This window comes from Mustela lutreola, chromosome 15 (genome assembly GCF_030435805.1).
Source record: "Mustela lutreola isolate mMusLut2 chromosome 15, mMusLut2.pri, whole genome shotgun sequence".
Classification (NCBI taxonomy): Eukaryota; Metazoa; Chordata; class Mammalia; order Carnivora; family Mustelidae; genus Mustela; species Mustela lutreola.
In genome coordinates, this window is record NC_081304.1 from 49,396,219 (window position 1) to 49,411,595 (window position 15,377).

General features: G+C 54.8%; 1 protein-coding gene across 7 annotated transcripts in view; it reads right to left on the bottom strand.

The window, feature by feature from the left end:
• Window positions 1-15,377, bottom strand: part of MPRIP (myosin phosphatase Rho interacting protein) — a 147,996-nt gene that overhangs the window by 25,598 nt on the left and 107,021 nt on the right. For all 7 annotated transcript variants that reach the window (XM_059148721.1, XM_059148717.1, XM_059148718.1 and 4 more), the window contains 6 exons: window positions 14,162-14,218; window positions 12,842-12,910; window positions 10,223-10,312; window positions 7,389-7,498; window positions 3,822-4,386; window positions 1,965-2,081 (listed from right to left, as the gene is read on the bottom strand). In XM_059148721.1, coding sequence (XP_059004704.1) covers window positions 1,965-2,081; window positions 3,822-4,386; window positions 7,389-7,498; window positions 10,223-10,312; window positions 12,842-12,910; window positions 14,162-14,218 — 1,008 coding nt within the window. The remainder of the gene's footprint in view (window positions 1-1,964; window positions 2,082-3,821; window positions 4,387-7,388; window positions 7,499-10,222; window positions 10,313-12,841; window positions 12,911-14,161; window positions 14,219-15,377) is intronic.

The window sequence follows — 15,377 nt, forward strand, 5'->3', positions numbered from 1 at the left end:
GAGTGAAGTATGCAAGACACAAAACACAAATGAAACAAAACTCCCCAAACTGAAAGGCATGCAGAAGAGACAGAACTAATTAATGCCGGGGCAAAACCAACATGAACAAGAGTGAGAAGAGCCCAGCCTAAGAATTTGGCTTGCCTGTGGCTCGCTCTAGGTCTGGTCTGCTGGCAGGGAAGCCACAGATGTGACACTCAGTTATAGTCAAGTTACATACACTCCACGCTCCACATCCAAACCATGCAAGCTCCTCCTCCCAGCACCATTAGTGCAGTGCCCACCCTGAATAGCTCTCCTCCTGACCCTGAACCCCAAAGGCCCCTTGCTCATGCCGAATGACTTGGGGATAAGCATTTTCAAAGCACAAAGGGAGGTTACAAGTCACCCGTTGTTAGACCTAGTGGGGAGGTTTGAAGGCTGACCAGCCCTGTCCAGCTGAGGCTGCAGGGGATGGCCCCGGGCCCTCTGCCTGGGGCTCTGCTGCAGGCTCATGCAATCATCCAGGTTAGACACAGAGACAGGTTCTTAGGTTAGCAATGTGCAAAATCTGCTGCTAGTATCTTTACCACCAGATGTGAAGTGAATTCATGCAGGTTTAAAAAGATGCTCCCCAAACCTTGAAAGTCTGCACAAAATGACCCAGGAAACATACACAGGAAACGGGGATGCCCACCACCACCAGTCCCTTGTGCCCGAGAATAGGACCTGGGCATGGCCATTCCTTGGCTGAAGGGGCTGGGGAGGACCAGGGCACAAGGGGCACCCAGGGCCATGGTCAAAGCCAGGGGAGAAAGAGGAGGCAGAGGGAACATGCAACAAATAACAGCACGGAGACAGGAGGGAAGGTAAACTCTGCCCAGAGGCTCATGTGCTGCCTGGGTTGAGTTGGCCCACGGTGGCCGGGGTGCTGTGGTCTGGAAACGTCAATGCAGACACTTATCAGAGAGACTCAGGGTCCCTGAGAGCTGGAAAGGCCCTTGGGGTCAAGTTCTAAGTCTACACAGGCAAGGAGGCTGAGGTTGCAGGGGATGGCACCACCTTCTACTGGTCGGTGGCGGGACCCTGACTGGAGTGCTGTGTCCTCAGCCTTGGCTGGGAGCTCGAGTTCCCTATTCCCTCAACCCTCTGCACTTCTGCAGCACTGCTCTATCCGCCACCCTCTCTGCACCAGCATATCAGCATGATGGGGCACGAGTGTGTTGTTTTGTGCCCCAGAACTCAGGGCCAGAATGGTATAGGACAATAGGTTCCCACTGGCTAGACACCAGGGCAGCACCCACTGCTTGCTGGCTGGCATGTGGGCGTGGAACTCACTGCCGGAGCATGGGTTTGGGTCTCAGCTCAGGACTCGGGCTGCTGCCCTTCTCATTAGACTCTCCATTAGGCTGCTGGGAGAGTTGGCCGATGGCCGGGTGGCCACTTTCCCCCGGCACCTCAGCCGAGGCAAAAAATAAGGGAGCCACTAGGCCAGTGCTAATGGCCCCAGACTGCCCTGTAGGTGTGCTACACAGAAGGTCAAGGATGGTTCTAAGTCTGCCACCACCTTGGTGATAAGGAGGCACTTGGCTGCTACTACTCAGGCTCTTCAGTGGGGACAATGGACCTAGTACGGCTGTTTGTGAAAGCACGTAGAAACGACACGCAGACATGTGATACTGATAATAAGTATATATTGGGTACTCTGAGAGCCAAGAGGAAAGATGATCAGGATGATTTCATTAGGAAACAAAAAGAAAAACCCTTGGAAACAGAGGTTTCAGGCAGATTCTCCACAACGTCCTACAACGGTGAGGTTAGAGGACCCGCCAGCCTGTGGGCCGTGGCGCTGCGGCAGAGCCCGGCGGGGGCGGCCCTGGGGACAGGCTGGCCCTGCTCAGCCAGGTTTTGCACATTCCTAGCCTCCCTGGGTCCTCACGCTGAAGCCCAAACGAACAAGGGCAGCAGCAGCCCCTCAGCCCTACCTGCAGCACGTAGCCCTCCCGGGCGCTCTGCTCCCGGCCCAGAGCCACCCTCAGCTGGTCCTGCAGGAGCCGGTTCTGCTCCAGAAGGTCGGAGGCCTCCTTCTGGCTCTGCTCCAACTGTTGGGAAAGAGACACGCAGTTTTGAGCACAGGGACAGCAAGGACCAGAGGCAGCAGCTCAGCATGGGCTGGCAGTGGTGTTTCTGGCTCTTGTCAGACTGGCGCACACAAGACACCTGGGCTGGCCTGCCCTGTGGCTATGTTTCAGGGCACGTGCTGATTTGGTCTTTATCTGCGGCATCTGGAACTGAGGGTTCCAGCTCAAGCCGTATATGACAGCACCACACCTGTTACCCGGGGCACCCACGGAATTCCCACGTGCCCGTAAGGATGTGGGGAGCAGACCCCACCAGGAGATGCGGGCTTTGCGCCTGTGTCAGAAGACCACCCCGCTGGGTCCTGCGGTTTCCTCAGTGTGGTCAAACAGGCCGGAGCTGCCCCTGGAAGCCCTCACTTCAGGCCCTGCCATGGCTTCCGCTCAAACGGCTGCTGTTGACCCCTCTTAACGTGACGGATTCCATGCAAGCTGTTTGTGGGAAGGGTTCCATGAGATGTGTGAAGCGAGCAAGCCACCTCCCACTCTTCCTGCTTTCAGTGGCTTTGAATTGAGTAATCCATCCATCCACCTCTTCCCTGAACCCTCCCTCAGGTGCCTACTGGATGCTGGCTTGCAGGGGTGGGGTGGGGGGCGCTGGAGGGGCAGAGCGCAGCCGGGCACTGCTGTGGGCGGCACTGAGACACCTGGCTCCCAGACTGCTGTCTGTGACAGCTTCATGGTCCAGTGTGTGACCTGCAAGCCAGCAGGCCCTCTCTGACAGTTTAGAGCAAGGTGAACATGAAGTTCTTTGCACCTTGCCTTTACCATGTCTAGAAATGGGAAAAAATTCGAGCGCTGGTGTTAATGATTCATGTTAGCTTCATAAATTTAACAGGAAAATCACAAGCGAGGGCAGGGCCACGTGCCATTCTTCACTTTCATTAGCTACTTCTGTAGAAGAATACATTTGAAACATACTCCTGAATGTTCCTAAGAGGCCAGTACAATGCTGAACCTTCTTGTTCAGGAAACTCACTGTTCAGATTTACAAATCCACTACCAAGTTTTCCAGATCTGATCTCTGGATACGCTACATCCCAGAGGGCCTGCTCTGGTGCCCAATGAACTAGTCAAGTTGGTGGCATGACGGCAATTGTCTGCCCAGCCTGCCAGATTCTTACCCCCTTCTTCCCCACGGCCTCTGTTTCACATTCTGAATATTCCTTAACATCCAGAATCCAGCCTCTGCCTCCTGCTGCATGACCTGCACCCCCCACCCCAGATCCCATCAATGGTTACTGGGCTGCTGCAAAAGCCTCGGGGCTGGTCTCTGCCTCCAAGCTTTGGCCCCTCTGATCCAGGGCTGCCCACTGCATATGGAAACCTAACTCTGCTCATGCCCCTCTCCTGCCTCAAATCTCTAGTTCGTGCCCATAACAGGGTAGGACAAAGTCTGCTCCTGAGTCCTGCATCCCATCGGCCTAGTCTCTGTCCATTCCTGGCTCTATACGGCAGTGTCCCTGCATGGCAAACACCTTTTCCTTCTGGAAAAGCCTGCCACCCTCCATGACATGGCACCCTCCTGTACCTTGTGCCTGCACTGTACTCTAAGGACCGGTCTGTCCATGTGTCTGTCTCTCTGAGCAGTCTGGACCACACGACCCTCAGTATTATGTGGCTGAACAGCTCTGGCCACCACCAGGTACAGCAGGTGCTGGGAAAGGCTGCTGCACAGAACCCCATCACCTGTCTGCCCATTACCTCCTTCTCCAGCAGAGAGGTCAGCTCGTGAGTGGAAAGCCGGTCACTTCCATCCTCGGAGGAGGACAGGTGCAGGGGGGCAATGGGCACCTGCTTTTCTTCCCGGAGAGGAGTGGTCTCCACCTGATGCCACCGCTGCTCGATCTCCACGTGGACGTTCTGTGTCTTGAGGTCAGCGGTCACAGGCAGCCCTGGGCTGCGGTCAACCTCCATCCGCAGGGCCATGTCGTCTGCCGCCGGCCCATCTGTAGCATCGAGCATCCCGAAGCGCTTACGGCGCTCTTCCCGCCGCCGAGCTCGCTCCCGCTCCAGCTCGCCGGCCTCAGCCTCGGGGTGGGCATCAGAAGCCCCAGTGGCACTGGCCCTCTCCTGAGCCAAGGCCTGCTGGATAGGGCGGAACTCAGCCCAATCAAAGGTCTTAGAGCGGCCCTCCCGCCTCCGCTCCCTAGCCCGGCTCCTCTTCTGCTCGGGGTCTGGCTCTCCACGCTCTCCTTCAGGCTTCTCACTCGGCCTCAGGCAGGTCTCAAAGGAGGAGCTGCTCCGGTTCTTTTCCTCTGGCAGTGAGCTGGGAGCAAGGGGCAGAGAGCCTGTCAGGTGCAGCTCCCGGTGACAGCCACCTGCCCCAGAGGGGTGCCTAGCTCTACCACTTCCTCCTTCTACGCTGCTATGGCTCCCACAGGGGAGGGGAGGAGAGGACACTTTCCCTTTACTTGTGTTCCTTCCACAGGGGGAACCTAAACCGGTTCTGAGTGGGGACAAGAAAGGAAGAGCCGCCATAGATGGCTCAGAGTTTCCAGTCTCAGACCTCAGAGGAAACCTGGACCGAGGAGGTGCTGTCGCCAAGTGTCACAGTGGAGGCTCCATCAGGCTGCACCAGGCACGGCCACCATCTAAATGAGGTCATGTGGGAGGCCAAGCCTATGGCGTGTGTGCTCCAGACAGTGCTGACAGAATGGGTGAGACCAACCACTTCTCCCCAGAGGTTCAAGGGTTCTTTAACAAGTGGTAAATAACCCAGTCAGGTCTGCATTTTAAGAAACCACTCTGGTGGCTGGTGGGACAGATCACAGCATGAAAGGCCAGAGCCCACTGTGCCATGGGAAGAGAGATGGCCCAGCCGGCACCTATGTGCCTGCACCACACAGGTGAGTAGGGAGCAGATTCAAGGGCACCCCTCCTTGCCCAGTAAGGAGTCCATGCCTTTGTTCAATTTGCCCCAAAGCAAAGATTCCTACAGAGGACATCCCTGAGCAGAGGTGAGGCGGGAACATCAGCTGTGGTTTGAGGCCCCGGGAGCAGAGTGGCCCCTGGCCCTGGCCAAGGCGGCAGAACAGAGTTGGAAGCCACCCAGGGTCTTGAGGGCCCCAGCGAGGGTGGTGTTGGGGGCACCTGTCACTTGAACGGGGCTTGAACTCATGACCCTGAGATTAAGACCTGAGCTGAAATCAAGTGCCAGCCTAACGGCTGCACCACCCAGGAGATCCAGGGAGTGCCGGTCTTCAAATGGGAATCAAAGAGAAGGGAGCCTGGAGAAGAGGCACCCAAGGGAAAGAAAACATGGTCATCATCAGGCTTTGGGTCATTTGTCTCAAGTGGTTTAGGGTGGTGGGGCCTGCAAGGTGCCAATTTAAGACCATCTGAATAAAATGGTCTGTGCATTTGAATAAAAGTTCTCCAGAAGAGTCCTTCCAACACCACCCAACTGAGAGCTGACCCAGGCTCCCAACTGTGTGGGGCATTAGGGCCACATGGAGGGCTGGCAGCAGCAGCCATGGCTCTGTGGGAGGAAACTCCTCCAGCCCCAGGCAGGAAGGCCCTGCAACCCCACCACCGAAGCAGGGGGACTATGGGGCATCGCTCAAACCTGCACCTCTGACCTTTATATTTGCTTCCAATACCTTCTTGGGACTTGGCCCCGTAAGCACTAAAAAAAGTCCAAATTTTCCTCAAACTATGAAAGCCCACAGAAAACCAGCAGAGAAGCTAAAGACAAACTAGGGGAGGGTGAGGACCCCCTAAGTTTGAGATATACCAATTCTGAAGTAAATTCCAGTCAGGAAGGCAATCACTAAGTCCACCTTCCTACATAAAGGAAAGACCTGGTCCCTGTGGGCCTGTGGTCCCTGCATGGACCCAGCGTCTGAGTGTGGCAGGGAACCATGAATGCCAGCCTGGGACATATGTGCACGTGCACATGCGCCATGTGTCCTCTTCACCTGTTCTGAGGCCAGTGCCATGTGCCAGCCTGGTGACGTCCCAAGCTGGCTTCCTCAGCTGGGCCCCTCAATCTGCACAGGGCCAGGCCCTTGTGGAGCAGCCAGGGCTGACTGGGACACAGCAGGCAGGGAAAGGCTGGTGGCCAGGACAGGACCTCAGGCCCTCTCATGTCCACCACCCGAATCACTGTTGCAGCAGCCTTGCCCGAGAACCCTGAGCTGCCTTTCTTGCTTTGCTAGCCTCACAAAGCTTTGGCCTGGGCTCCTGGCTAGAAGAGAGCCCCAGGATAGCCAGCAAGGCTGCCCCATGAGAATGAGGGCACCCCGCTCATCTCTGCAGGCAGGACGCACTCCACTCACAGATAAGCTCTCATAACAGGACACTTGAGAACTTGTCCCGGCCACCAACACCTTGACTTACTGACAGGAACAATCAACCATATATTCTGTTCACTTAATAAATGAGGGAATAAACAATGCCAACAGGGAGAGGAGATTCTGTTCCTGCTTTCTTGCTCAAAGAGCTGCAGCGTCACTAGGAAGTAGGCAAGCCCTTGACAAAGATTCGGCATGGCCATGGCTGCCCCAGGCTGCTGGGGGGCACACAGTGGGCCCTGGGACGCCACTCCACGTGTGACCAACAACACAAGAAAGACACTTGAAGAGTCACGCAAAGTACGTGACCTGAAAAGCATAAATGGGACGTTCTCAGAAGAGGCAAAGGCTCCAAAGCCTTCAGCTGAGAATGACAGAGTTCTGGGCATCGTGGAACCAGCCCCACCCACCAGAATTTTTTCTTTTTCTTAAACTAGAAACAGCAGGTTCTAACTTCAGGGCAGGAGGAGGAAGGCACATGGAACGTCATGAGGTTTGCGAGCCACAGAGACTCAGCAGGAGGGAAGAACAAGAGGTCCAACCCAGTTCTAGCACTGAGTCTCAAAGAAATTTTTCCTGGTTGTACAGAAATCCAACAGATGGAGTCGTGGAGCAAAAAGACCAAGAGAAAGGAACATTCTGGCGGCCTGTGAAGGCGGCCTCCAGGGCTGCTCTTACTCTACCATCAGAGAGGCCCAGTGCCTAAGCTGGAGGGGCTTCTCCCACTAAGTTCAGTCCCGACAGGGGCACAAACGTCCCTTGCACAGACAGCTCCACTGGCCAGGCTTAAGGGAGGAAAAGGTCACCGGAGGCAGAAAAACCAGGAAGCCAGAGGGAGACTGATGGGGGCCAGTCAGCAGTGGGACGAAGGAGGAAGGAAGAAGGCTGTGCTGGGCCAGAAGAACCACAGACCCACGAAGGAGTGAGCCGGTGGCTGGAAGGGAAGGGGGCTCCCTCAGGCACCCGGCTGTCCTACCTTGTGACGTCTGGGGCAGAGGTTGGATGGACATGCTTCATGATGGTCTGGATCCAATTCCGCCGAATTCCAGATGTCATGGCAGAGAGAGTGAATTCGCCCTCCTTTGTCTACACGAAAGACAAGCTGTCATCAGGGACTGTCCCCTCCCTGACCCCAAAGGACATCCTGCAGGGAGAACTACAGCCAGGGAGGGGGCTGTGGTAGAACTGTGTGTGTCCCCCTTGAAGAAGGGCCAGAGAGCAAAGGAAATGTGCTTCCGTGGTGGCCTCAGCCATCATCCTTGGTTTCCTGTTTGCCTGCAATGTCCCCAGCCCTGGGATGGCTTGCCCTGTTCTCTCAGGGGCTCACAGACTGGGGGAAGGAACACAACGCAACAACGAAGCCAGTGTGTGGGGAGCCATGGGAAGGGACCCCCAGGCTGGGGAAAGCTCCATCCCAGGCCCAGTGCCACACAGCCACGCACACCAGGTGCACAGGGTGATGGCCTGGAGAGTGGCAGGCACGGGACTCAGCGGGTGGGTCGGGCCTGATGGGGGCCGCATCTATCAGGCTGAGAAGAGGCAGGGAGCCCTGCTGCGCCACCGCCTGGGCAGTCGTAGTTAGATTTAGCACAGAGTGCTAGTGACAGAAGAGGGAGGTTCTGGGGCAGCAAAGGAGGTGGTACACAGTCCCTCATTGATAGGGCATGGGAGCGGAGGGGGTGCTTCTAGGACAATCCCTGGACCGCCAGCCCCTGAGCCGGGTGACCTGGTGGGACACGAGTCAAGATGGAGGAGTATGCTGGTGGTGGCTGGGGGGGAGGAGCTGTACTATGTGGGACAGAAGGTGGACAGGAGGACAGGGGAGCCAGGCAGCAAGGCCATGCCTCTGGGCTGCAACCCTTGTATCACTAAGCCACACTGCCAGGCACCTCCCAAGATGGGAGGGGCACAACACGCAAACAGTGGTCTCCTGGAGGCCACCTCCCAGCTTCTGCACCTCGGGCTCCTGTGTCACAGAAGAGAGGGCATCAGTACTGTTCTCTAGGCTTCTCAGGCTACTGACCAATTGGCCTATGAGACACAGCTGGTCAGCCGATGGGAAGAGGAATTCGCCAAGATGATTTTGGGATGGACAATGGCAGAGCCAAGGGCCAAAATATGAAACCACGTGCCAGCCCAGCATGGGCTAGGCTTGGCTTGGCACAGCTTGTGCCCCCACTGGCACCCCAATTCGAGAAGTCCCACAGCCCAAGTCCCTCCCCATCTCTCCCTCACCACTTTCCTCTCTGTGCAAGCCAAGGGCAGGGCTGCCACCTCAGGGCTCTCTGAAGCACCGGCCTTCCCCATGCCCCTGGAACCAGCACCCCCCACTGGCATCCCAGCATCCTCTGCTTCCTCGCACTCCAGTGTGGGTATCTGCAGTTTGACCTCAGCATTCTGTATGTTCTCTCCCATGAGCTCATCTCTCACCTGAAGAGAGCTCCTTCCCGACCACGTCAATGCCAGTGGCTGCCTGCTATTCTTAGGGAGACCTCCAACACAGCCCAGGCCTGAAGTCCAGAGGATCCCCTCCTCTGCCGCCCGACTGCAGCACAAGGCTCACCATGCTCTAGGGCGCAGACCTCACAGCTGCCTCCTCCTCCCCTGGCCACAGCCGCGCCCAGCTGCTCTTTTGCCACGGCCCTTGTCACCATTGCCTCTGCCCCTCACCACCTGGCCTGCCTGTACCTTCCCCTCCTTTCTAAGTGCGCTCCATGTCCTGCTGGTTGTGGCTTACTAAGGCACAACTGCCTCATGTCTTCCACCACATTCCAGGGCTTCCCCCAACCTCAGGATGGGACTGACTCGTGACCAGCCCACAGGGCTCTCACGGTGCCTCCCTCACCTGGCTTCTGCATTCAGCCACCTTGCAGGTGCCACCAAGTCTGCTGGCCAGGCAAGAACACGGCAAACTCAGCACTCCAGCTTTACCTTGCAAGATCCTAAAGCTCCTTAGTGGGCCAGGCTGAGCCCCTCCTGGGACCCACTCTCCTGCACTGACAGCAATCTCTCTGAGTCTGTGGGCCTCATGGAAAAGCATCAGAACCGATGCTAAGCTCACACTGCCCTTCCCAGAGTAAAGTGAACAGGGGTCTGAATGACAGCCGAGATTAGCTAGGGAACAGAGGGGACTTGGAAATGTTGCCTGTGACGGGAAGAGCAGGTGAGTTCTCAGAGACAGACTGGCACCTTGCGGTTCGGGCCATGGACTCGTCATACAGAAGAAAGCCCTAGAACAACGAAGCTGTAACAAGCCCAGTGATGGGTGCTGACTTAACGAGAAAACACTTATTACTCCTGGGATGCCCTACCCAGAGAGACCTGCTCTTTAAAATGGAGAGGTAGTGGGGAAGGGGTGGGGGGTGTCTGCACAGGCCAAGAAAGCCAGACTCCACTACTGTCTGACACGCTGGCTTATCAAGCATGTCTATTCCTTCTGTAGGGACAAGGGCAGAAGAGTATCACAGCAGGGCAGCATGGGCCACCAAGCTCATGCCCTGGCCCTGGTGCCGGGCCAGCAGTGCCATCTCTGACCGGGCCTTGGTGTCTGCACACTTGCCCTGCACGGAGGGACTGCCATGACCAGTAGCCCAGTGGGTTGCCGCCCAGACTACTCCTTATAATAAAATCATCGACCTTTGGGTCTGAACCCTGGTCTCCCCTGGGTTTGGTTAATACAAGTTAGGAGGTCAGGCTTGTACACAAGTGTCCCCAGACCAGGACATCAGATTCTTGGAGAAATGTTCCCACAGGAGCCTGTGTCCCCCACCTCCATGCCCAGCCGGTGCCCCAACTCCACCCTGGGCTCACATGTATCTGGAAGCCATAGTTTCTCTGGACTGGATACTCGGTGACGTCGTAACATGTAGACAAGTCAATTTCCCCATCCAAGTCAGCTGCCTACAGAGAGAAAGGAAATGTGTACACCTGGACAAGTGGATTTCCACATTAGCTTTATGCTCATGGGCATATACGCTGATGAGTGAGGATTCCGCCTATCCCTGCTGCATGGAGGTATCCATGCCACGTCCCCATCCTGCCACACTTGGCACATGCCAGTGGTTCTGCAACCTGATGCTTGGACTCTCTTTTATTCTTAAAAATTGAGGACCCCCAAAGAGTTTTCATTTATGTGGCTTTTATCTATTGAGGATATTCAGCATATTAGAAATAAGGTAGAAGAAGGTAAACATATTTGCTCACTTAAGAACACAAATGATCCATTTTATTTTTTCACAAAAAATATTCTAAAAAGTCAGGAAGGGATTTTTGCAAATCTTTCTTTAAATGCTTGGCTTCCAAGGACAGCTGGATTCTCACGTCTATGGCTACGCTCATCCTATACAATTACCATTTTGGATGAAGCACGGTTGACCCTTGAACAATATGGGTTTTAATTGCGTGGGTCCAGGTTACACATGGATTTTTTTTTTTATGTAGTACAGTACTATAAATGTATTTTCTCTTCCTTATGATTTTCTTAATGGCCTTTCTCTAGCTTACTTTATTCTAAGAATATAGTACACGATACACATAACATGCAAATGTTAAGGCCTGTGATCAACAGTAGGCTCTTAGTTCCGTTTGGGGGGAGTCAAAAGTTATATGCAGGTTTTCGACTGCAGAAGGGTACAGCACCCCCAATCTCTGTGTCTCTTCAAGGGTCAACCGTATATGCAGACAGTCCAACCTTACACAGATACAGACTGGAAAAGAGAGATGTAAAAAGAAAGACATTTCTTTCTTTTTTTCCAGTTTGGTTGAGGAATAATGGACATACATGACTGTTGGAGGTGAGCGGCACGATGGTCTGATTGACTTGCACTGTGAAAAGTTGTACTCTCTAAAAGGTTAACTGCAAAATGAAATCTGAAATCCCATCAAGGGACTTTCCATACTATTGTATTAAAATCCATGTTTTTTTGCTGCCCTATGAATGGACCTTTACTCGTGTGTGATTTTGCAACTTTTGCATATTGGTCATTTGGAAGACATCAAGTTATGGGTATCTTTCACAAGTGGATACATTTCATTACACGAGCTCAAAATAAGTTAGTATCGGCACCCATGTGGTCAGGACACTCTGTAAGGAAAGGGAAGCGGTCAAGTCTGTGATGGGGAAAACACATTTTCCAAAGTTCCAATTTCACTTGAAGGCTCAAACTGTATCACTGGCAACAAATCGTCAGCTATCTTCTTTGAAGGGATAGATTCACTTGGTTCACTTTTAAGAAAGTGCCGAATGCCTGAAGCGAGCGAGCAGTGTGTGTCTCAGCAGCTATCTCTGGTACAGCCGGTACTGCACGAGGAGATGCCACCGGCTTGGCTAGCTGCGTGGACAGGGTGTGCGTGCTTTCCCACGAGGCACCCCGGACTCCAGCATGCAGAAAAAGTGACTTATTCTCACTGTCAATTTTGAATCATGGGATATGTAAGAGTTTTCAAGAACTGAGGCTTTAAATGGCATCTTAATTTTGTAACAATGGTTTTGGGTAGACCAGCCCCCCGAAAGAGTCTCCAGGGGTCCAGAGGCCACACTCAGAACTGCTGATCTACGCACACACTACAACCACACATGCTTCTGTGTTTCCTGACGTCAGGCAGCACTAGGGGCCAGCTGCTCATACCACCCTCAGCTCCCCTGTATCACCAACATCTTTCCACTGAAGTCCACAAAGAACTTCTTTTTCTAAGGTTCATGGTATACAAATACATATAACGAGCCCCCTAATGACAAATAATTAGATCCTCACCAATCTGCTACTCTGACAAAAGTGCAGGGATGCCTAATCTTGGGCACAGATCTTTTCCTATTTGTGGAAATGTATCTGAAGGATTCCTGGAGTGGAATGCAAGGGGAAAGGTAGGAACACAGACTTGCCAAATTGCTCAAAAGATAATTTTTTTTGTAGGTGAAGAAAAAAGAGCCCCTTCTAGTTGGTCTTCAAGCAAGGAATCAAGGCAGTCTACTGGGCCAATCAAATTCACTTGTCACATCCCATCTTTGTCCAAAAGATAAGAGACAAGATTTAGTTCTCTTTCTTTAAGAGACTCCATTCTCCATGAAATCTTCTGTAGAAAAAACAAAACTGCTCATCCTTGGTTTTAAAATAAGCCATCTTTCAACGTTTTTCAAAGAGCAGAGAAGAGAAGCCACTAAAACACACCACCCACGTGCTGAAAGCAGGGCCTCTACACAGCCAGTGTCTCAGGAAGAATCAGTCACGACAGCATCAAAAGCTGGTCACACCATGCTCAGCCTTCCCCCCAAATCTAGACCGGGAAACCCATGATGGCAACTTAGACACCAGTCGACAGACAGAAGGGGCCTGGACCCTGGAGAAGCAGCGGCTGGGAGCCAGAGCTGCCGGGTGCCACCTGGACCGCTTTAGCTGTCTCCACAACTGGGAAGGAAACCAAGACACTCACCTCCTCAGCTGCCGAGTCCCTGTAGTATCTCAGACTTTGATCAGCGAGGACAAACCAGTGTTTCTTCCACTAAAAGGGAAGGGAAAAAGCAGACTCAACTAGAGCTGAGCAGCACACTTACTGCTCCACGGTGATCCACAGCCAGAGTCCTGGCGGAACCTCCCAGAGCGCAGGAAAAGCAGAGGGCAGGCGGCCCCTCCCGCGAGTGGCAGACACACATAGGACTCTGCCCCGGCCGCCGGCAGCCATGCACTCAGGACCCCAGGGCACTTGCTAAGCTGCGGCTCCCGTGACCAGGCAGCATGGAGAGCTGGGTGGGCCACAGGCTACGACTCTCTGTAACCCACAGCGGTGTGGCTGGTGAAAAGTGCTTCGCAGTCCATAATCTCAACTCCAGAGGCTGCAGACAGGGGGCTGGGCCCTCAGAGCTGAAAAGTGGCTGCGGAAACAGCATCTCCATCCTCAGGTGGCTGCCTGTGAGCCACAGCCACTGGTGGCTAACCAGAGGGGCGCGCCCACCTGCAGCCAGCAGGAGCAAACCCGCCAGCTAGCTTCCCAAGTCTTCGCTGTGAGTAGCAAGGAGGGAGACTTGAGTCTTCAGACAAGGCCAGGGGGATTGATATGGAGGAGAGAGAAAAAGAGGATGTTTCGGCACAGTCACTCAGGAAGCACGGAAGGGAGCTCGGGAGGGCAGGCTTTCGGGGCCTCTCTCGGTATGGGCTAGCGGCTCCCCTTCATGCCTTCCTGGAGGCCTGGCCTTCCAGCCCCAAGCAGGGTTGAGGTGGGGCTGACAGGTCTGGCTGCAGAGGGCTCTTTCTGCTTGAGTCTGAAGGCCAGAATGTACAGCACCGGCTCCTCCCAGGACTGCAGCAGAGCTGGAGGCTTTGGTAGAGTCTAGAAGCCCTTGGCTGCTTTCCACTCGTCCTGCCTTGTAATCAACCCCAAGCCAACCACACAACCAGAGCCTTCCTGGGAAGCCTGGGCTCCTGGAGAACTTTGAGGAAAGAGTAGCAGGTAGGGAGCTAGAGTTGGAGGATGCTCTCCTGGCCTGAGGCTGAGGCCCTTGTGGGGTACAGGAGGGCAGCCTTCTCCAGAGACCCCTGTCCCCCACTGCAGAACTAAGGCTGGGGAGGCTGTGCACCTCCACTTCCCTGAGGAGAAGGGGGTCTCGGCCATACCGCCGTCCTGGCCCACCAGACAAGAGGCCGCATTGGCTCTGGCGGATGGAACGGGTGTTCCCACACCTGGCGGGGACAAGGCTGGGGAGCCCTCGCACCTGCTCTGAAGCGCCTCAGGGGCCTGGCAGCCCTGTGTGCTCACCTGGCCGTCCTCGTACTGCTTGGTCAGCCAGCCTTTCTTGAAATTCAGCAGGTCGGGCTAGGAAAGGGAGAAGAAAAGAAGAGTTCAGAAGAAAGCACACTGATACCCCAGTTGTGTGGAAAGGGTGGCTGAGGCATGGATATTTCTGTCCAGATGGTGGGCAGCAGGGAGAGGGCTTTTTCCGCCTGCCCACAAACACTCTGCAGACCCGCGTGTCATCACAGGACGAGATGCTGGGCTTGGCGGGCTGACGAAGAGGGAAGGGGAAAAGCATGGCCCCAGCACCCTGGGAGCAGCTGGGCGGCCTGGACGCTCTGAGAGAAGCCCTGGTCACGTCCGCGGCAGCTGCCTGGCAGCACAGAATGGCCCAGAGGGAGGGTCTGTTAGTGTTTCCCACGAAGGGGAAAACCTGCAGTGAACCCTAAAAGAAGAAATCAGAAGTTCTCACAGAAACCACAGAAAGACTGAGAAAGGAAGCCTGAAGAACAGAGCCCACGTACAGTGCTGAGCAAGGATGTAGCAGCAGGCCTGCCGAGGCCTGGAGGCTGTGTATCCAACGGGATGGGCTTTAGGCTCCATTTCCTGGCAAGATGCAAGCCCCGGACAGCGGACAGGAAAGCAGGGGGCGATGTCCTGCTGGGCTTTCCTGTACCCATATCCCTGGGCCGGAGGAGGCGCCTGGGGACCACCTGCAGCACAGCAGGGCCTGGCCTGTGTTTCACGCCTGGACACCTGTGAAGCCAGAGCCTAAAGAGATGTGGAGCACCCTTCCTCTCACCCCGTGTGCTTGCTCTCCACTTCTCTACCGCCGTCTTGGCCAGAAACAGGCTGGGACGTCTTTCTGTACTTGAAGGACTCGGGGGTTATTATGAGAACAGGTGTACAGTGGCAGGACCACCACGAGCAACCCATGTTCTGGGAGTCTCTGTTCCAAATCTCTGAGCCACTCCCAGACTCAAGGAAAAAACAAACCTCCTCCAGGTAAGAAGCCCTCCTGCCCTCACTCAGGCTCATGTCGCTGTGTGTGTGGTGGTTCCACTCCCCAGGGGTAGAAGTGGCACTCACCATGGGCTTCTCAGAAGGCTTAGGAGTCCCAGGTCACCCTGTGAGCAGCTGTCCTCCACTCCCAGGGCCTCTGGCCAGCTGCTCTCAGCTCCCGGAGGGAGCGATGCTCCTATATGACCACACCCCACCGCTGCAGCTCAAAGGACCTAGG